Below are 22,333 nucleotides of genomic sequence, written 5' to 3'. Positions count from 1 at the left end.
GTCTGCAGTAAAATGAAACACATTGTTTTTAACTATGGTGTGTTGTTCATCATTGCTTACTGGATAAGCCAAAAACCTATTATCACACATATCCTTTAAAATTAAAAGACAGGGCCCATTAAAGTGAAATGTGCACAGCCCATGCAGGTCTAGGAAACTGGTTTACAGTACATAACTACCACCCCCCAGCTGTTTAAGCTCACCTTCCCTTTGCTTCCCCACAGCATCTTCCCCTGAGGGAGTAAAGAGAACATGCCCTGTGTAAATTCACTCTGGTCAGAGTTTACACAGGGCTCGGGAGGACTCCCTCCCCTATGCGACTGACAGTCAGTTGCTTAGGTACCCAGTTCTACATCCTGGAAGGAAAGAAAATTAGTCTTGTGTTCTCCATACCCAGAAGTACTTGGTCATTTCTTTGCCTGACACAACAGAATTGAGTGTCGCGGAAGCAAAGGGAATCTGAGTGCATGCAGCTGGTGGGGGTGGCATGTTTGTGAATCTACTGATTTTGCCAGCATTTTCCTTCCCAATAACATATCACCCTGATGACATGAAAAATTGTTTTAACAGCAAGTTATTTAAGGTGGAGGGCCACTGGGCCATTCACAGAGCACCACGCCGCTCGCGCGTGCGCAGTAGGAAACTGGCAGTGAAGCCACAAGGCTCCACTGACTGTTTCCCTTAGTTAGGATGGCGGTGCCGGGACCCTAGAGCCGAGGGACGGGTCACGGGCACCCAGGACAGGTAAGTGTACATATTTAAAGTCAGCAGCTACAGTGTTTGTAGCTGCTGACTTTTAAAAAAAAAAAATTCCTGGCCGGAATCCCACTTTAAGGCTAAGGTGTGGACTAGTTTCCAAGTGTACTTGAAGCCATCACAAATTTAAAGTGTATGTCCAGCCAAACTTTCGCTTTTAGTTTTTGATAAGGTGAGGAAGGTTTAGAACTCATGTAGGGTTATGTATGCTATCCAGGACTAGGTTAGTGAGATTTAACTTGACACCCTGTCCTGATGACAATGTTCTACAAAACAGGAACTGAGGAAAAATATGCAACAAATCTACTTTCAGTAAGTAGAAGAAAGGTGTGGGGAGATAGTTCCTCTAAAGTAATAGATATTCTCAGTCAGGTTTTAAGCAGTGTGTGCAAAAGGCAGCACTTTCCCTTTAAAAATACACCACACCTGGTATTTGGTACTGATCAGATTGGCTAATTATGTCCCAGGAGCTTCGTCTAGGTGTTTCATGGGCTGTGGTCAGGAAGTGACGGCCTACCATATATGGTGGCAATGCCCCAAAGTAAGGAGGTTTTGGGTCAGAGTCTATCATTTTATTTTCATTTTTACTCAAATTAATCTAACCAAGTCCCCAAAACCCGCATTACTAGGTTGTAAAGTGGAAGAGAACTTAAATATTCAGAGACGACTTCTCACTTTTATATTTGTCTCCGCTAAAATTACTATAGCCAGAAACTGGAAGTCGGCTGTTATACCATTTCACCAGCTTAAACACAAACTTTTTTGGCTTATGCTAAATAAATGGCTGACAGCAACCCTACAGGATAAATTGAAGGTGTTTAAAAAGGTTTGGGGCCCGTGACCCCCGACTATCCCTGACTAGGTTCCCTCCTGGTTGAGGTGGACCCAAGCACGGAGTCCTTTCCCCACCCCTTCTTTTCTTCTCATCCTTTTTGGTTCTTTATCTATTTTGTGATTGGGCGGTTAAGACTGCGTAATGGATGGAGTTTCCTCATTTGTAGGTTGGGGGAAATTGTGATCACCAACATGAAGGACACACTCTGAACCCCGTTAACTTGCATTGATACTATAGAAGGACATACCGAGACTTCTAAGTTTTACAGTCAGTTTTGCAGCCTATTTGTAAATTGGACAATTAGACTGTAAGGTAACTGAGCATAAAGTATACAGACTGTGGTTTTATGTCTCTTATACTTGTGAAGATAAAAGTTTTAGGGGGCATGGCCCTTTGCCAATACGGAGTGTTGTAATGTGTCATTTGTTTGGTACTCATACAGGGAGGGAGGTCGCAGGCTTTCTGGTAAGCCTTTTATCTTAACGAGGTGACGGGTATCACGGTGTCGAGCACCCGATCTACGTTCCACGTTGCACTTGAAGTCACTTTATTGAATTCCAGCAATACGTGAACTTTTGATATCAACCCATTTTTTTGTATTCTTATTGCATTTTTCAGCACGCTTGTGCGTTCTGTATGTGATTCTGGTTTCATTATACTTAGTCGCATAGAACTGCACAAAAAACACGCCACACCTAATAAAAAGTGCTCAAGTGCAACCTTTTCACAGTTCATACATAAAAGTCATATCAAAAATGGCTATATAAAGCGCTTATGTGCAAACAAGTCATATATTATACATGAAGTGCTATTACACAAATAGCCATAAAAAGGTGCTCATGTGCTTTTCATTTAAATTAATAGTAAAATGTCCTTAAAAGTTCATAGGTTCTTAAATAGACTGGTGCTGTAAAAATTCCATTCAAATTCCACTGCTGTGCAACTACCACTGCCAAAAAGAGCCTCTTGCCAAAAATACAACCACCAAATTATAAGAGGTTGGTACAGCAGATAACACTCATGGAATCACAGCAATGGTCTAGCACACATCCTGCAGCACTCTCCCCCAGACCTCCATAATCAAACACGTCTTCACCTGGGTCTGGCTCCAGTCACTCAGAAAAAATAAAAGCACAAAACTATTGCCAAAATCAGTTTATTGAAAGGTCAAAGATAATATGCATTCAAGCAACACAGCTGCTCGGCAAGCTACGTGCGTGGCGACGTCATGTGCTAACTCAGCCGCTTATTATTTCCGACCTTTTTGAGTATTTTTAAAATTCAATAAACTAATTTGCAATTGAGGTATTGGGCCATGGCTTTGCAGGTTTTGTTTTTCATAGAGATAAAGTATATATTTATTTTATTTTGATTCTTATGTCATTAAAATCCAACACATTTCAAATAAGTTCAAAAGTTAATGCATGTTTATGTTGAATATTACAGTATAAATAAAATAATAAAATGTAGAAATGCACTATAAACATCAAAATTAGCCTAAACACTTAGTAGTTCAAACTGTTAGTTAGGCAAAAATACAAATGACAAGATTTCTATGATAAATTTAAACTGAGCAACTGTAGTAACAATACATTGTTCACGTATACCAGATCAGTTCTCACGGTGCAGGGGAAAAGGTAAGGTTTTCCTATGATTTGATTGTATTCTAAAGCAGTGTTTCTCAACATTTTTCCAGTCAGGGCACCCTTTAAAAGAATTTTCAGTCTTGAGGCACCCCAGTTTAAGGTTTGGTTCACATTACTGAGTAATGAGCCAGGGAATTGTGTGCGTATTTCCAACATGCAGACAAATTCAGTGCTCTTGAACAGAATCACAGAGGTGTCATTAATTCCTAATCGCACCCCCATGCATTGGCAAACACAGTGCGTTTATGCTGCTGTGCAATTTTTAAAAAAGGATCGGGGACTTCTTGCCCTGTTTTTTTGCAGGTAGGGAAGCCCACTGAAATGACTAGACTTACATGCAGCAACATAGACGTGAACCTCCACTTTTGGATGCTCACCCCAAACCTCCCCTCTCTGCTTGCCGCTGTACCCTGAACCCCCTCTCTGCTCACCTCCACACCCCCCTCTCTGCTCACCTTCGTACCCCAAACTCTCTCTATGCTCACCCACGAACCCCGTCTCTGCTTACCACTGTACGCCAAACCCCGCTTTTTCTCACCTTTGTACCGCAAACACCCTTTTCTGCTTACCTCTGTACCCCAAACTCCCTATCTGCTCCCCTTTGTACCCGAAACCCTCTGTTGGCTCACCTCTGTTCCACCAAACCTCTGTCTGCTAACCTCTGTACTCCAAACCCCCTCTCTGCTCATCTCTGTACCCCCAAAACTCTCTTTCTGCTCACCTCTGTACCGCAAAACCTTCCTCTCTGCTCACCTCCACACCTTAATCCCCCCCCCCATTGGAACACCTTTGTACCCCACTCTGTTTGCTAAGGTCAACCCCCACCCTCCCTTCTGATCCCCTCTGTGCTCTGCTTTCCTCTTACCAAAGCCCCAGGGCAGGACTGTTCTTCTCTTACTGTTCACAAGGCTGTGGGAGGTGTTGCCCAAGTGCAGGGAGTCCTACACACAACCTTGCACTCATACCAGGTACTGCCCTGTAGGGGGGGGCAGAGAGCTCAGAACTCAGGAAGCCGCCTCCCCCTCCCACTGCTCTACACTGCACTGTCCCGACTAAGGTTCTGCTGTGCCAATGTACATTCAGCGAAGCGGAACCGCGGTCGGATCTAACAGCCTTTCTTAACCAGGATGCCCGGAACCTGACTTAGAAAGGCTGTTCTAAAGCATAGCTTTTAATCATAGTTTTACCATAAAACATAAATAATAAATAATAAGAAAAGAACATTTTCAAATACGATAATGTCTTTTTGTGTTTGTTTTTTTTAAATGTGTAAAAAAAAGAGTAAATCAAATTAAAAAAAATCATCAGACAAAATTATTTAAATAAAAAAGGGAAGAAAGGGATTAATTGGATATTATTAGGGTTATCTCTGTATTAGGTAGGGGTTATGTTGAATGGACGTTGATTGAAACTAAAGAAAACAAGTTTTGTTTTCATTTAGCTTGCTGCTTTGGTGCTGCTGTACCTTTCTGTCACAATGAGAACACAGAAAAGGGCTGTGATCTCTAGTGGTGTGCTGCAACAGTTTAGGAAGAATAAAAGAATGGAGATATGCTGTTTATATGTATAACCTAAAAAAAAAATGTTTTTTTTTCTTTTTTACAGATGGCGAAAAGGTTGCTTTAAAAAACCATCATGATCAAAATAGTCCCTCACAGTGGAACACTATAGAATCATCCAGAACTAACAAAGATTCTATAGAAGATATTAATTCACCAGAACAGTAAGTATTGTATCTACTATTCTTAGAAATTGGGAGATGCAAAGGATGGGAGAAAAATCACATTTTAAAAATTGTAGGTTACAGAAAAGCACCTAAAAGTTTCAACTTACTAGCAATTTTAAAGTGCATTTAACACTTATTGGGGGTTATTTACTAAAGGCAAATCCACTTTGCACTACAAGTACAAACTACAAGTGCAAAGTGCACTGAAAGTGCACTTGGAGGTGCAGTCGCTGTAGATCCGAGGGGGACATGCAAGGAGAATAAAAAAAACATCATTTTAGCTTGCACATGATTGGATAATAAAATCAGCAGAGCTTCCCCTCATTTCAGATCTACCCCTCAGATTTACAGTGACTGCACTACCAGTGCACTTTCAGTGCAATTTCAAGTGCACTTTGCACTTGTAGTTTGCACTTGTAGTGCAAAGTGGGTTTGCCTTTCGTAAATAACCCTCATTATGTAGCTCCATCTTCCATCTTCCAGCCCTCATTCCAGTCTTATGCTGTATATATGCTATACATGGCTCAAAGTCCTGGTGTCTCCCTCGTTTCTCACAGCCACAGACGCTTCTAAGTTATGCCCAGAGCATTGCGGTTATATCATGGGGCGAATTATATGATTTGCCATGTGCCCAGCAAGTCTATTTATAATCGAGCTGGAGTCACTGTTCCTGCTCAAACACTGATCCTGACAGCCCTCAAAGCACCCAAGCTTCCCCAGTCTGCCAAAGTTTTTACCAGTTTTCTACAGTCTTTGCCAGTCTGCTATATTCTTTGCCCATCTGCCACAGTCTCTACCAGTCTGCTACAGTCCCTACCAGTTTGGAGAGAGTCTCTATCAGTCTGCTTCAATCCCTACGAGTCAGCTAGACAAGCCACCAGTCTGCTACCATTTCTACCAACCTGCTTCAGTCTTCACAAGCCTGCTACAGTCTCTAACAGTCTGTTTCAGCCAGCACCAGTCTGTTGCAGTCGCTATCAGTCTGCTAGAGTCTCTACCAATCTCCTACAGTTCTCTACCACTCAGTCGGCTATAGTCTAGTACCAGTCATCTCTGTCATAGTTAACCACCTCTTCTGCAAAATGGGCACCTCTCCACCCCTGTGTCCATGAGTACCTGTTGGCTGACCTGGGGATCACCCAAAAGATGTGGGGGTCTCGGGCAGAACACCAGCTTTCCCTTAGACTTGACCCTTCAGGAAAGCAGTCACTTTCAGGTGGGATCATGCCTATGCTTATATCAGTGGGTCAACACCCGCACATGTGACACCACAGGGCGTAACGAGAGAAATCTTAAAGTGTATGCCTAGCCTTTTACTTATCTAATCCAGTGGGATTATAAGGAGGCCGCACAGACAATTGTCAAAAACCATGTGCAATCTGCAGTTTCCATATAATCCTATGTAGAATGTGTACTGTGCTGCCCTCCATAGGATTGAATGCAAAGTGCTAGACTGGGGAGAAGTGCGTATAGGACTGGCAGGGGATTGTACAAAAAAAAGTGTAACTGCACTAAAGTCTTACTTTATTTTTTGTTTTGAATTGAGGTGAGGTTTGAAGGGTTGGAGCCCCTGTCAGGGATTTATTACTGTCCATGCCCCTGTTTTCCCTCGCTTTCTATCAGGAAATTGCTACAAGCCTGTCGCTATGATATATCTCTGTTGTCCCACCAAGCCTATAACATAGCATATTGTTGGACGTGTTCTCAAATTGATGCAGATGTTAGATGTTTCTGACATGTTTCAAATGTCTGCCACAGGAGAAAGAGAATGTGTTCACTCTACAAAAATATACATGTCACTTGCAAGGAAAATAAAAATAAACAGCATTTTTTCTTGTGCATGATTGTATGATGGAATAGGCAGTGTTTCACTTTATTCACTAAGCTCTGGGACAAATTCCCTCGCAAATCGCAACTTCCCTTGCAAAGGGTACAGTCTATTTGCCTTTAGTAAATCAGCCCCTGTGTGTTCCTTTTGACCCCCTTGGATACTAGGACCCGCGGTTTGTTTAGTGTGCCGCTCAGGCTCGGTCACTAAGGGGAGTAGTGTGGGCGATGCTACAGCCACTGCAGGAGTGCCAGCAAGAGATGGAGCTCATCCCAGCTCCTGTAGTCACTAGAACGAGAGGAAAGATCCCTGGTGCCTCATATCCACAGAGTCCTTTGGTGGTATGATAGAGACAACCTCAGACTGAGCTCCCACCAAGCCACACCCCCAACCTGTTTCACTCTACCCCCAGGGCTTAGTCATGGAGATCTCCATCATAGGACTCTGTGGATGTGCAGCACCAGGGATCTTTCCTCTCTTCTTCTATTGGATACTAGGACCAAGCTGTAAGGGGCCTCAGAGTAAATTTGTGCCACTTTACAGTCACATTGGAGAGACATGGCTTAGCATTAGTAGGGGGCATTCTTCATTCTGAAATAGGCAAAAGCCAAGGACCCATGCACAGTCTGGTTTAAGGTGCTCCACATGTAAAAAAGGATTGATGTGATGACTAACATTGTTTTTTGCAGGTTAACAAGGTCTGTTTTGTCAGTGATCTAGTTTTATTCTTTAACTTGAACTGGAGCAATTTAATAAATAATCTGGTTTAGAAAGACATCTCACTGATATTAAATTTTAATTCTTAAGGTTTATAGATCAAAAATAGTATTTGTAAATTATAATTATTTTATGTGTTAAACTGTGCCAAAAAATTTATTAAAATGTATAAACTTTTGTATACAGTACTTGTTTAATATTATAAGCCAGGGCAACCAAATGATCTTTTCGGAACAGCATGTATTATGTTTCTGTTCCATTTTGTTTGTCTTGGAGTGTCCAGTATGTCTAACCAAGAATGTCTAAATTTGCTTGTTGGCACATTAGATACATAGTGTAGCATTGTGCACATTCCATAGTCAGTTGTAGATTTTTGCAGGCTGACCCCAGGAGCATTGAGCAAAATCTACATATTTTAGTAGTAGTGAATACTTCAACAATCTAAAAAGACAAAACAAACCAAACAAAGGTGAATTTTATGTCTGTTGTGATACATTGGCAGTTTGTTCAAATTAATGCAAGCAAAACTTTACAAAGTGCACAGAGCTCTAGTGATGCTAGCATGTGTCCGGAGTGAGGAATCACAGAGGAATCTCAGCTCCTTAACCCGTAATCATTTGAACTCACAAAGGACTGTGTAATACAACAGAGATCCTATGTGCAGTGTCAGATGTCTATAGGCTGTGGTTTTACAGAACAGTACAATTTTTACACACAGCATGAGCAACACTGAATTCTGGCATCACATACTTTGAACATGTACTAATTGATTTTTAAACCCTTACCTCCAGATATAAGTAAATACAGCAACAGCACCTCCATATCAAACGTTTACTACAGTGCCTTGTCTTTAAAGTGTAACCAAATGTGAAAACAAATAAATCAGAATAAGCAGTGCTCGTAGGATATAGTGCAACAAACAAAAACCTTAGAGCGATTGTCTAAAAAGTGAAAAAAATATATAATCAATAATTTTTTGCAGCAGCTAGCGCAAAGGTACCAGCCCCTAAAATATGAGAAACCAATATAAACAGCGCTTAGCGAATAAGTAAATCAATACAATTAATAAATCATAATATATATTATTTGCATGAATAACTCTATAAAGTGATACATGCTCAGAAAGTGCTCAAAAAGTGCATAAGTGCTTCAATATTTGTTATTGGTGCTCCACAATTAGAACGGTGTCGTATGCCACACTCCCCTGTTGTGACCCCACTCACCAAATGGCAAGGACCCACAGCTTTGCAGTCTGGGGTCAAAAAGGCTTGGATCCAATAGGATCAATTAGGAGACAAAACATGACTGTACCAATCTCAGCACCAAGGTGTCTACAGCATGTGCGGATGGTTATATCAGACTCACGGCGGCGTGCGATCCACGTCTCGTTCTGGATATAATAATTGTAATGGATATCACATCGGGACCCGGAAATTACAAATCCCCGCCTGGTCCCTATGTGACATCCATTACCAGCCACAAATTCACATGTTCACTTTGCAAGTTAATAACCCCAAAATTGTTACTTTGCACACAATACCCAATCACGTTCAAGTAAAATAAAAAATATATATTTTTGCTTGCACATGATTGGATGAAATAAGTTGGCAAAGCTTTGCCTCATTCACTAAGCTCTGGGGCAAATTCCCTTGCAAAGTACAACATCCCTTGTAAAATTACAGCCTATTTGCCTTTAGTAAATCAACTCCTATGTAAAAAACTTGGATAGGCAGCAAATAGAAAGGCAGTCTTTTCTATTAATACAAATTAGAGTGCATTATCTGAGACACAATAAGCACAAATATTGTTTACTGGGTGGACAGTATCTATGCAGCTTGGTTAGACCCCAATATAAGAGGGAGAGACGAGGCAGGTTTTTTCCTGAAAAAACATTAGAGTGTAATGTGTGAGACACAATAGTTAAAAATATTGTACAGTGACTTGACAATGCAGCTCCAGATGATAGCAAGTGTCAGCTGCCATCTGGAACTACAAGAAAAAAAAACTACACTATAACCACCCCCAATTATGGTAGCCTGAGCACCAATTTGTCCAAGTTTTTTGTGCTGCAATCCCTTCCATATAACCTAATTTAAATTTCCTAGCCTGCCAGAGTGGCAGATTCCCAGCCACATTTTTTGTTTTTTGTACACTAATGCTATGCCTTTATAAAGTTTTATTTTATATATTGGGAAAGGGGGTGCAGTGAACGTGAGGGACATAATATGTCTTGATTTAGGTGCAATCTGTTTTTGTAGTTGAGGGATGTAGGTGTGGCGCTGTTCACAAAAAATGTATGGATTCCCAATATGCTTGCTGTTTTAAATAAACTTAAGTGTATGATCAATACTATATAGATAAACACTGCTCATATTAAAGTGACTGGTGCTAAAGTATTGTGCAAAATAAAAAATATATAATAAATTCAAAGTGACAAGTGCTCTTATTCCTATGTGCTTCAGCCTTTAAATGCAATACATAGTAGCCAAATAATACAGCCCTTGTATGAATGTACTGACCGGAAGTGACGCAAAGACGTTCAGAAACTTCACCCTGACTTCCGGTCAGAGCTGCGGATTGTGGATTATCCCAGATTCCTGTGTTTTTTGTTACTTGCTTTTAACACACATTATAAATGTGAGTATAGCTCCACTGTTTTGACTTAATAAAACTTTTTAAAACGGTATTACACTATGGGAGTTTTCTTCCTCTACATGTGGGAGGCATGAAAGATCGTACATAGGAATAAAGCAAACTGTGGATCTTCAGAGTGCTGCACAGGGGCAGATACTGTGAATGCGCAATACCCCTGTGTGGGGTGAGGACTTCTGGTGAGTGCATTTCCTATAGGGGCACTGTAAAGAGCACCAACACAAAAGACTGAAGAGCACCAGCGTCACTTTTTGAAGGGCACCGGTCACTTTTTTGAGGGATATACATTTTTTATGCAATTTTTTCATGTATTGAAGGACTGCACATATATGTACATACTTACAATGACTGTATTATTTGGCTACTATGTATTGAATTTAAAGGCTGAAGCACATAGGAATAAAAGCACTTGTCACTTTGAATTTATTATATATTTTTTATTTTGCACAATACTTTAGCACCAGTCACTTTAATATGAGCAGTGTTTATCTATATAGTATTGATCATACACTTAATTTTTTTTAAAACAGCAGCAGTAAGCATATTGGGAATCCATAATTTTTTTATTCAGCCACTTGTGCGGGACCACCAACACACCTTTTACATTTTTTTTTTTTTCAAACAATGCAAAAAAGTAGTTAAGATGTAGAAAACTGAAGAGCAGGCAGTTGTTGCTGACAGATATTGCTCCCTAAAGGAATATTTGGGTGTACGATTCCATGCACAGAGGCAGGGCATATAAGAAATGTACTCCAGCACTGCAATTCAAAGAACTGTTAAACTAAATGTAAACCCAACCAATAAAATCTGATATACATTTAAATTTGATAATAGGCAAGCCTATTTTTATTTTAATAGCTAGTTTTCATAAAAAATATAAGCTGTGATGCTGAAAAAAAATCCTTGTTTGGGTACTTTGTTTTGGGATGACAACACTCTTCTGCCACGTACACACGGTCGGAATTTCCGACAACAAATGTTCGATGTGAGCTTGTTGTCGGAAATTCCGACTGTGTGTAGGCTCCATTGGACATTTGTTGTTGGAATTTCCGACAACAAAAATTTGAGAGCCAGTTCTCAAATTTTCCGACAACAAAATCTGTTGTCGGAAATTCCGATCGTGTGTACACAATTCTGACGCACAAAATTCCACGCATGATGGGAATCAAGCAGAAGAGCCACACTGGCTATTGAACTTCATTTTTCTCGGCTCGTCTTACGTGTTGTACGTCACCGCGTTCTTGACGTTCGGAATTTCCAACAACATTTGTCGACCGTGTGTATGCAAGACAAGTTTGAGCCAACATCTGTCGGAAATAAATCCAGGAATTTGTTGTCGAAATGTCTGATCGTGTGTACACGGCATTCTCCCACAATCTCCTGCTTGTAAATCAGCTTGTCACATGCTCTCCCAAAGGAAATTGTAAACTTCTGTGTTGATGCACATTGCACAGGCATAATCCATTGTTGTGGCCATTAAAATAAAAGCCTGTTATGACTGCATTTAGGCAGAGACAGGTTGTAAAGCTGCAGGACATCTGCAACACTAAAACCTAGTACACACAGGCGGCCTCTGTCAAAGGGTCATGACCAAAAATGGTCTGCGAATCGGCTCCCGATCAGCGCTTTCAGCCAATGGGGAGGGGGGGGTAGTTCCCCCCTTGTCAGAACACAAAAGCATAGCAGGGAATATCACTGTACTAACATTGGATTGTTAGTGCAGTGACTCTGACCTGAGCTGTCATTTTTTCTTTGTTAAACCCAGGGGGTTGTGTACAAGGCTTAATATGTAAGAGTCTTTTCCTCCCCCACCCCCTAATTCCTCAAGATACACTGCATTTTCTATTTACACGACATTCAGTAAAGGTGCACATCTACTTATGTGACTAGTGCCTACAAACCCTACACTAATCTGACCCTATGTAATTTTAACAGCAATACTTTTTAAGCTTTCCCTACCACAGATAAGGAAATTGTCAATGTGGCTGCTAAGAACCAAACCTTTTTATGGCTGGGTTATCCAAACACCTCCTTATTAGCATTCTAAGCCTTCAAATCTAAGTTTAAAGGTTGGGAATTATAGTTAGCTGGTTGCTATGGCAGTGAAATCTTGCATTAGTTTGCCCGGTCTGCAAACCTGGAATGGGTTGGGTTCGCCTCAAAGCCATGTTAGTCACAAACCCAGATCTCAACCCTAGTAGCAACTGATTGTAAACCAGTAATAGGGAAAAAATCAGCTGCAGGAAAAACATGAGCAGTACCGATTAGTCCTTTGCCCTTTGCCTGTCTTTTTTTTTTGTTTGGCACAACTGTCAGAGTTTAGACCCTCTTTGAGAACTTACAAATGTTTATAAAAAGCTGATAAAGAGTAACATGCACGGATTTTGTCTTTTTACTCTGGTTACATTACATTTTCCACACACCTCCAGTTTTATGAAATACCACTATTAGAGCACACTATTAGATTTCGTGAGTAGGACATAAAGACTATACAGATGTAATCCTTATGTACTATAATTTAAATATAACTATAAGAATTTTAACTTTTTCTTTTATTTCTTAACAGCATACAGCGACGGCTATCATTACAACTACCCATCCTCCACCATGCCTACTTGCCATCAATAGGTGGCGTGGATGCAAGCTGTGCCAGTCCGTGTGTAAGCCCTAGTGCCAGCCCTCGGCACAGACATGTGCAGCCTTCCTTCCAAGTTATGGTCTCTGGCCTGTAGGAATGGATGAAACAGGCTTCCTAGACTATTCCTGTAATTTCTCAAGAGAGACTCAACTGCACATTCTGATATAGAACCTTTGCTACACATATAACATTTGCTCTTAATACATGGAGACAGAGGAATTATATGGATCTAATCCTGGGAGGCCAATTTCAACCAGCGTGGGCTAGAAGAGAAAGCGTTAGAGAGATGCACAGAGTCATACCTGGAGCCTTATTTGTGGAGTTTTTGTTTCTTTACTCAGAGGACTCAGATAAAAGAAATTCTTCCCAAAACTCTATGAGCAAAAGAACAAGAGTATAGAGTCCTCAATCTTGCACAAAGGAGGAAAAAGATAAAAATAAAAAAAAAATTCAGAAAGGTAACTTTTTAAATCCAACTCACAATGCTACGAATATGGCTGCTATGAACTTTGGTTAGTACACTTTATATACATGTAAAAATGAAAAAAAAAAAAAAACACAAAAATAATAGTAATGAAAAAAAGACAAAAAAAAATGAAGACAGCACAGCTAGGAAATATTTGCAGAGAAACATACACGGGTTTGCACAATTCTGCTGAAATGCTGAATGCATTCCATTATAAGCCCTGCTAATGTTTCATATCTCAGACAATACACAGTGGAAATCAAATTTGAGAGCATACTCACAAATGATCCCTCAGGTGACAGCGAGACATGCAGTATTACCAAGGTTTTGTCTCTGTAACTGAACTAAGCTGTTTTTACAATGGTATCCTATATTGATGGAAGCAGTATGAAGTCAGTAGGAAACCAAGGTTTTACTGTACTGAGCCAGAACAATTTGCAGCACAGCACTTCAAAGAATTTGGGAACGGCCCAGTTCCTACGCTCGCCATTTGGGACTATGTTTTATCAAGGTTTCCCTTTTTTTTGTAATGCACAGAACTGAGTGACTTGCAGGCTTGAGACCTAGTAAATAGCTTATATGTCACAAGATGGATGGTTTGTCACAATTTGTGTTTGATTTGTTTCATACAGTGCCACAGAAAAAGTACAATAAAACCAATGTTGCAGTGGATTCAGGTTTACACTGATGCCAGTCATTATTAACATCTTCTGTTGCGCCGGGATGGTGTTAAAGTTTTCTTTATCCGTGAAGTCAGCCAAGTCCCTAAGTATTTTGTGTAATTTTCAAAGAGCTATATGGAAATACACTCCATTTTCTGAAATACAAGTCTTGATACATGTCTGGCAGAATTATAGCAAATTACATATTTTTACTGCATTATATGTATATATACTGGATCCAGTTCAATTGGATTAGACGTCAAATTTGCATTGTGTAAAATATCTACAAGATACCATATCCTCTTTGGATGTCAGTTTTCTTAATCAGTAAATTTATATGAGGCATCAATGTCTTAAGTTAGTTTACATTTCGCATCGCATTTCAGTGAGATAAACATAGAAGACTTTTTTTTAACATGATCGTGAATAGCACATATATACTGTGACACTTAGTTAGAACTCCCACTTCCCTGTTTTTTTCTAGGATGACCCTGTTTGTGCTTCAAGAAATCTATCCATATCTCGATTCAGTAATCCATTGTTGGAACAGCATTTCAGGTTTTTGAACAAAGTTAATTTTATATGGTTGTCCTAGTTTTTTATGTTCCCACTCATAGGAGGTCCTGCCCGAATTAGCCAGATAATAATATTTCTCACACAGACTTCTCCTGTCTACAAACTGCTTAGTACTTAGTACTCTGAGCAGGAAATTCAAGGGTATCAGTGAGACTAATGCATCCATACATTTGTGTGAAACTAATGCCCCGTACACACGGTCGGATTTTCCGATGGAAAATGTCCGATCGGAACGTGTTGTCGGAAATTCCGACCGTGTGTGGGCTCTATCGGACATTTTCCATCGGATTTTCCGACACACAAAGTTGGAGAGCAGGAGATAAAATTTTCCGACAACAAAATCCGTTGTCGAAAATTCCGATCGTGTTTACACAAATCCGACGGACAAAGTGCCACGCATGCTCAGAATAAAGAGATGAAAGCTATTGGCCACTGCCCCGTTTATAGTCCCGACGTACGTGTTTTACGTCACCGCGTTTAGAACGATCGGATTTTCCGACAACTTTGTGTGACCGTGTGTATGCAAGTTTGAGCCAACATCCGTCGGAAAAAATCCTAGGATTTTGTTGTCGGAATGTCCGAACAAAGTCCGACCGTGTGTACGGGGCATTAGGGGTAAGATCTCAGTGCTTGAGCGAGCAACACATGAAAAACCAGTGGCTGACTCAGCCACTGGACAGCTTCCTAAAGCCAAAGCCTTGCTTTTGGGTGGAACAAATCTTTAAGATGTGAAATCTTAAGATCCAAGAAAATTAGGTAATAAATATCCATTTAGGTTGTCAGTTGTACCTTACTGTCCATGTAAAATTGGGTCTGCAATTACCTGGATAAACTTTGGGGTTGAGGTAGAAACTTTCAGAGAGACAACATAAACTCTTCCTATGCTCACTCTCACTGCTACATTGGGAAGTTTTACCAGCTGCAACAAGCCATTCTTCTCTTTTAGACAATGACTAGATTGTCTAAGGCCTGTGGGACTCGACATTCTTGTGCTATTCACACCATGTTATTTAAAATGTCTTTCCTATATAGTATGTTTTAACACTGAACATTTTCTCTTTTCTGAAAGATGCCTAAATACAGGTCAAACTCACCAGTGTTTTGTTACCCACATCACAATAATCAGATCATCAAATACAACAGAATTCACAAATACCAAAATGTAACTTAAATATCAGTGCTGAGAATTGTTTTAGATAGACATTCAGTAAATGGTTTAAGTGTCTTGATACTCATTTATATGTATTAACAGCCATTTAACTGTATTCAGATCTGTAGTTTTACTTGTTTGATAAAAAAAGAAAAAAAATTCTCGAGAATGGTGTTTTTTTTTTTTTTTAAAGCACAGTTATGCCATCTTATGTACAGTCTTGAAACATTCACCAGTCCTTACAGCAATAATGATGAAAGTCCCAATATAACTACGTTTGTTCTATAAGTATGTACTGTAGACTGGATCATTGTAACTAGGATATCTTTTCAAGTGTCACCTACAACAAATGGGCATCAAGCCTATGTCCAAACATTTATCAGTTAAATATATATTCATGATGATTTTGATGAAACTGGTATTTTAAAACTATTGCACATATAGTCAAGCATAGCATAATAGTAACATTTTAAAGAGCCGGTAAACATAAATTACAAAATCCTTTATATGAAAGAGAATGTCCTCTTTTCAAGGTAAGTAAAAGTTTCAAGAAAATATCAAAATAATACCCATTTGAGAGAGAGAGGTGATTTGTGGGAGAAGTTTTTACACACATAGCTAACTTCCTACCCCGTATTCCCACAAAACAGTGTTCCCAGTCTCTAGTCCTCAACAACTACCATGTTTTCCAGACTTCCAGACAAAACTGCGTTGATTGGTCTGGTAATAAAGACGCTTTCTAGTGCTTCCACCTATGGAAAGAGATCTAAAAGCGTGTTAGTGGTATCTGAGGACTGGTTTGGGAGACACTGCCTTTAAAGAATACTGTCCCTGCTAAGACAAGAATAATTACTAATTTATAACAATGGAGACAATGATATAATGTTAGACACCTAAGTTTCTTTACATGTATGCTTACTTGAATTTCTGTGACATTCATAATATCCTGAATATCTTTTTAGGTATACTGGTCCTTTAAAAAGAGCATTCATCGTACAAGAAATATTTGGATGCTAAAACATTTGTAACTTTATTGCAAGCACATGTAACATAACTAATGCTCAAACTAGCAAGCCTTTGAAAAAAAAAAAAACATTTATATAAACTCTTTGCTATTTGAGTTCTGTTTAATGATGTCAACTATAGGCACACTCTATGTTCACTAAACAAATAGTGGTGGATTTTGACTTATTTTTATGGCTCTATTTTTGTCTCAATGAATGCATTCAGTTATTTTCAATGTGTTTTTTTTGTTTCTTAATAAAACCCTGAGACGAATAAACAGAGAGAGTACCAGGTGTGTAAGTGTGTGTGTGTGTGTATGTAGACTTCAGTCACAATGCTGATATTGGCATCTGTATTCTAATGTTATCTACAAACAGAAAACCACAACTTGGCCTGTAAGTATCCAAAATGCCTATTCTGGGATGTACCAGGACCTGCCACTATGTTTCTTGAAACTGAGCTAACAGGCAGAGATAATGCACATGTGGTCAATGACTTCATTCCCTTCTCTCAATAAGCAATAATATTCCTGTGTGGGATAAGGACCTTCTCAACCTAGTTTAACACCATCATCACTCAATTATAACAAAGTTTTCAATCATATTCGGTGAAGATCTTAAGTCTGAGGGTGGGTGCAGAGTTTAATAGACCAATCAATCAGACATATTTTAAAAGATGACAGCTTCCTGTTCCCTGTGCCCAATCCCTCTTTATTGAATATACCTGTAACTGCAGCTAAGTCAAGCTGAACATGGTTAATAGAGCTCTCTACAACAGTCCAATGAGAATCTGACCCAAGGGTGGTTGAATTTCCCCTGCACTATTAAACACTGTCTATTGGAAATATAATCCATAACCACTATAACTCAATAAGCAGAGCCTGCATGTACAGAAAACAAATATGGCTGCCCCATTAGCAGACATATGTATTGTATATATATATATATATATATATATATATATATATATATATATATATATATATATATATATATATATAAGGTTATTCAAATTATGTCACCTGCTGAAAAGATTTTTTGCATTAAGTTGATCACGTTTACATTTATACTTAAAAAACAAAAATATGAGTACTATTGTTTCCTTTTTCCACATTAAAAAAGCAAGCTCACTCTTCTCACTCTTTTTCATACAAACAAAGCTAAATGCGGTGCCCTCTAGTGATAACATAAAAAAAATTCTCTCTTCCTGTCTTGATCTTACAACTGTCTCCTGCTAAATACATTGATAAAGCTGCAATGACATAGATCCTGTCTTCTTAACATACATATATCAAGAACCGCCCTAACTATAATAAGGCCTCATGCACACTGGACGTTATAATAATATTATAAAAATGCCAATAGTTTTGCAGTGAGTTTTACAATGTTTTTCAGCATTTTTGCAATAGCGTTTTTAGCGTGTTTCAGCACTTTTTTAGCGTTAGGCCCCTTTCACACGATCGGACCGTTCAGGTCCACCTGTCAGTTTTGACGGCAGACCTGAACGGGCGCTCCATGTTAGCCTGTGGAGCGACGGATGTCAGCGGAGACATGTCTGCTGACATCCGACCCGGTCTGATCCGCTAAAAGCACATGGATGGCCCTACATCCAGGTCCGTCGCTGGCGGATCGGATGAGATCTGATGAAAACGGACATGCTGTCCGTTTTCATCCATTCCCTCCATAGGCGGCAGCGGCGCCTGACAAGCCCCTCCCCGCTCAGTGGAGATCAACGGAGAGATCTCCCTCTGAGCCGGCGGACTGAGGCGGGCTCCGTGGAAGCGGAGTCCGCCTCGTGTGAAAGGGGCCTTAGCATTTTAAGAGATTTTTTTTTAAATCAATGGGATCAAAAACATTAAAAAACGCCAGTGAGCTATGTTTATTAGCGTTTATTGCCATTTTTTGATGTTAAAGCATTTTTACAGCTGAAAAAACTCCTCTCGGAACCCACTAGTTTTGTTTTTTATTTACAGCCAAAAAACGCCCCAGCCAAAAACAATTGATCAGCCTATGTGTGCATGGATACATAGGATAACACGCTGGAGAGTTTATTTACTGTAGAAAAAAACGTCTGAAGCCAAAAACAGCAGCTGTAAAAATCCGGTATGCATGAGGCCTAAGGGACTGGATTGTACACTAACTTATGGGAGGTAGACTTTTCAATGCTGCCCTCCGGCATACATAATTATACTGGAGGATGCAGGAATGTTTTAAACATACATAGAATGAAATGTGTTCAATATTTGTGTAAGGCAACTTGGGATCTAACTACATAGCAAAGACAAGTTTTTCTTTGGGGGGGGGGTCATGTTCCTTACCAGGTAAAATGATCTGAGAACTTTACTATTATTTTATGTGGTTCATTTTGGTTTAAATAAAACATACAATTAGGCTAATAAAAACAACAATAACAAAAAGTGTACAAGGGTCTGTTAATAGTTGTCTTTCAACAAATTACTAACCCTGTTTGAAGTAAACTTGTAAGAATACAAATATTCAAACTGCCAAGTTATATCCCAGGGCTGTCTTCCTGATCCTGGCTGCCTGGTGAGTGATATAGAACAAGCATGTGGTCAGTGAGGTCTAGACTGTCTAAATTCTTGTCTTATAAGCTTGATCCACATCAGTGAAGGCAGGATGAAGATGGCAAACTTGGAACTTGCACCTTCATCAATGGCAGCTCTCTATTTTCTGTCCTCACAGGTTCTCTCTAAGAAAGCAGACAACACTGTTTCATCAAGTTCAGATTGGTGCAACAACTTTTTTGTACCCAACAAACATAGTAAGCCTGATTGACTGCAGTACTCGTACATCACATTAGATGACAGCAGTTATATTAAAGTTGTTCTAGATTCAAAAGGTTTTTTGCCTTAATGCATTCTCTACAGGAGACTCTGAGGGCATTGGGAGCCATGGGCTCTTGCTGCTGTCAGCCAAATCCTGTGAGTGGGTGAGTGGGGCGGCATGACCGAACCACATTGTGTGGGGCTATTAAGGCACACATCCCAACGTGGGAGTGCGCCAGGACGGGTGCCCTCATAGCCCACGGCTTGCTAAGGGGGCACCCAAGGAAGAAGGAGTGGACAGCGCCAGCAGGGGACTCCAGAAAAGGAGGTAACGGGCCACACTGTGCAATATAATTGCACAGAACAGGTAAGTATAACATATTTTATTATAGAAAACAAACAAAAAAAAAACCTTTAATATCACTGTAAACTGTATGAACAGCATGTGTAACATATTTTTGGCAGTGTGCTTGTAGTCACAAGCATTGACCAAAATCACAAAAACCCTACAACATTTTCATTGCTAGTACTGACATATGGTACAAATTCAAGTATTCCTTATTTGCAACACTTTTAATGTATGGTGTTATTTTTGCAACAAATGAATCAGGAAATAACATCATATCAGTAATAACCGGAGGTAAATAAGATCTCTTGCATGCTGGAGTAAATTGTTGATTGTGTTGCATCTTTGAGACAATTCTGTAACAAACTGTGCCTTTAGGCTTCTCTAGAACTGATATTTGATATGTTTCTGTTAGTCTCCTAATTGCTCCAAATTGTGTGTCTCTGGCTGTAAAACTCATAATTGCGACAGACTCATATTCACTTACCGACATGAACAGGAATCTGACCATGAGTTCTGCCATTTGTCACACTTACCTCAAGACGGATTTTTTAAAGAGTATCATCCACACGTTTCATGAATTCACGAATTCCAGGGTTTGTCTCATAACGCACACAATGCACTTTAAAGGGTTTTATCCCTTTCAAAATAATGCCTAGTGGCATTTCCCAACCATGCCTGCATTTAACGCTAAATGCAATCTGCTGCTGTAGCCCAGGGGTCCTCCATTCAGTACATTTGCTATAACAGAAAGTGAATTGCTTTAAAATGGTTCAAATTTAAATTCAAAATTCGAACTGGTTTATATTTAAAGAATACAGTACATGCACTTCATGGGCCTATACACACTTGCCTGATTCTCTCTGGTAAGACATATGATTTTTTTTCGCATGAAAATACATTTCGAGTAGAAATCCTGTTTTCCTGCTGGTAACCAAAGAAAGCCTAAAAACTGATTAAATATATTTCAGTAGGATTAGTTCTTACTTACTAAAAAAAATCTAGTTTTTGGATTGCTTAAAGCCCAAAAACATTTCCTTTCGTTTTTTAATAGACAAGAGTAACAGTATTTTTCTGTATGTAATATATTTTTATTTAATCACCGAAGATATTAAAGTCAACAGGGCAACTCATTTAAATAGCGGTTGAGTCCCCCCTCATCGGGGCTAAAGAGAATCTCAACATTGTATATGAAAAAATGCAAAACAAACAATGAAAATAAAACCATATTGTCTAATTATCTACCATTACTCTGGGATAGGCGTTCTCAGGCACAGGGGGTGGAGATGGCTCCAGGCCATCTTTTCCTCACTTTCACACCCGCAATGTCCCCCCTTTCCCTACAGCCCCCCCATTTTTCTCTTCTATTTTGAATACCTCATATCTGCACTCCCACTTTGTTTCACTCTGGTACACATTCAAGTAGTTCTTATTTGCAACACTTTTACTGTATAGTGCTATTGTTGTGACAAATTAATAAGGATATAACACCATACCAGTTCCCCTGATTCTTCTCCTTTAGAGGTCTTCTCTATGATCCTTCTCCCCCACAAGGCTAATTAAATGTAAAACCCAGGACACAGTGATATCTGAAATTTATTTTTAAGTGTATGTGCTGTATGACACACGGCCTTGATAGTCTTATCACACATGTTGTATTGTATTCTGTCACTTTCTGATTAGTTTCTATGCTCTTTAACCTATACGGGTCAATTGAGTCATGCTTCATGAACACCTTTTTGGGTAACGTGTTTACATGTAAAAACCCTGACATCAGGTATATTTTGTGTTTTTTAAAACTATATTGTATGTTAATATACTTGACTGGCCTGTATTAGTATGAAATGCAAGATGGCTGTGTATTTTTGTATACACCTTGTCCAAAATAAAGAATAAAAAAAAAAAAAATACCAATAATAATAAGTAGAAGATGATAAACAATAGGCTGCACAAAATTATGGTAAGTATAAAAATACAGATACAATCCCATTCATCATGTATAAAATGCATTTTCTGGCTTTAAAATATAATACAGTTCCCTATAAAAAAAAAAAAACTGTACAAAATGACTTATTGTACTGGGCAATAGTAGTAAAAAGATCTAAAGGGCATACCAAGCAGTTTGTAAGTGTAACTAATAATTAATTGGCAATGTGGATCTCTTAAAACATGTCGCCACATACAGAGCATATCAAAAGTCCCAACGTGTTATCAGACTCTTATCTTGATATGTTAGTATATGTGGATAATGCACACCTCGCTGCCTTCCAAAGACTGGGGGAGTCCAAATGAACTGAAAGCATTAAGGAACACAGAGGGCGAATAGGCCTAGCGCATTATCCTCAATACATATTTTATTTCATAAAAATGGTGGTGAATATACTCACAAACCAGTACTTGTGTCATAGCATTATCATAAAATCATCCGCTTAAATCAATATGTGAAAATCCACAACACTTGTAGTTACATCGTCTAACGCGTTTCAAAGTTTCTCTCTTTTTCAGATCCTTGTTTAGATGTCTCTTAGTGTTGACACTTTTCAGT

General features: G+C 39.3%; 1 protein-coding gene across 2 annotated transcripts in view; it reads left to right on the top strand.

The window, feature by feature from the left end:
- Positions 1-14,141, top strand: part of GABBR2 (gamma-aminobutyric acid type B receptor subunit 2) — a 982,804-nt gene extending 968,663 nt beyond the window's left edge. For both annotated transcript variants that reach the window (XM_073630834.1, XM_073630835.1), the window contains exons 18-19: positions 4,843-4,960; positions 12,727-14,141. In XM_073630834.1, coding sequence (XP_073486935.1) covers positions 4,843-4,960; positions 12,727-12,892 — 284 coding nt within the window. In that variant the 3' untranslated portion in view covers positions 12,893-14,141. The remainder of the gene's footprint in view (positions 1-4,842; positions 4,961-12,726) is intronic.
- Positions 14,142-22,333: the final 8,192 nt, after the last annotated feature.

The sequence above is a fragment of the Aquarana catesbeiana genome, linkage group LG05 (assembly GCF_042186555.1).
Source record: "Aquarana catesbeiana isolate 2022-GZ linkage group LG05, ASM4218655v1, whole genome shotgun sequence".
NCBI lineage: Eukaryota > Metazoa > Chordata > Amphibia > Anura > Ranidae > Aquarana > Aquarana catesbeiana.
This window is presented reverse-complemented; position numbering and strand designations above follow the sequence as displayed.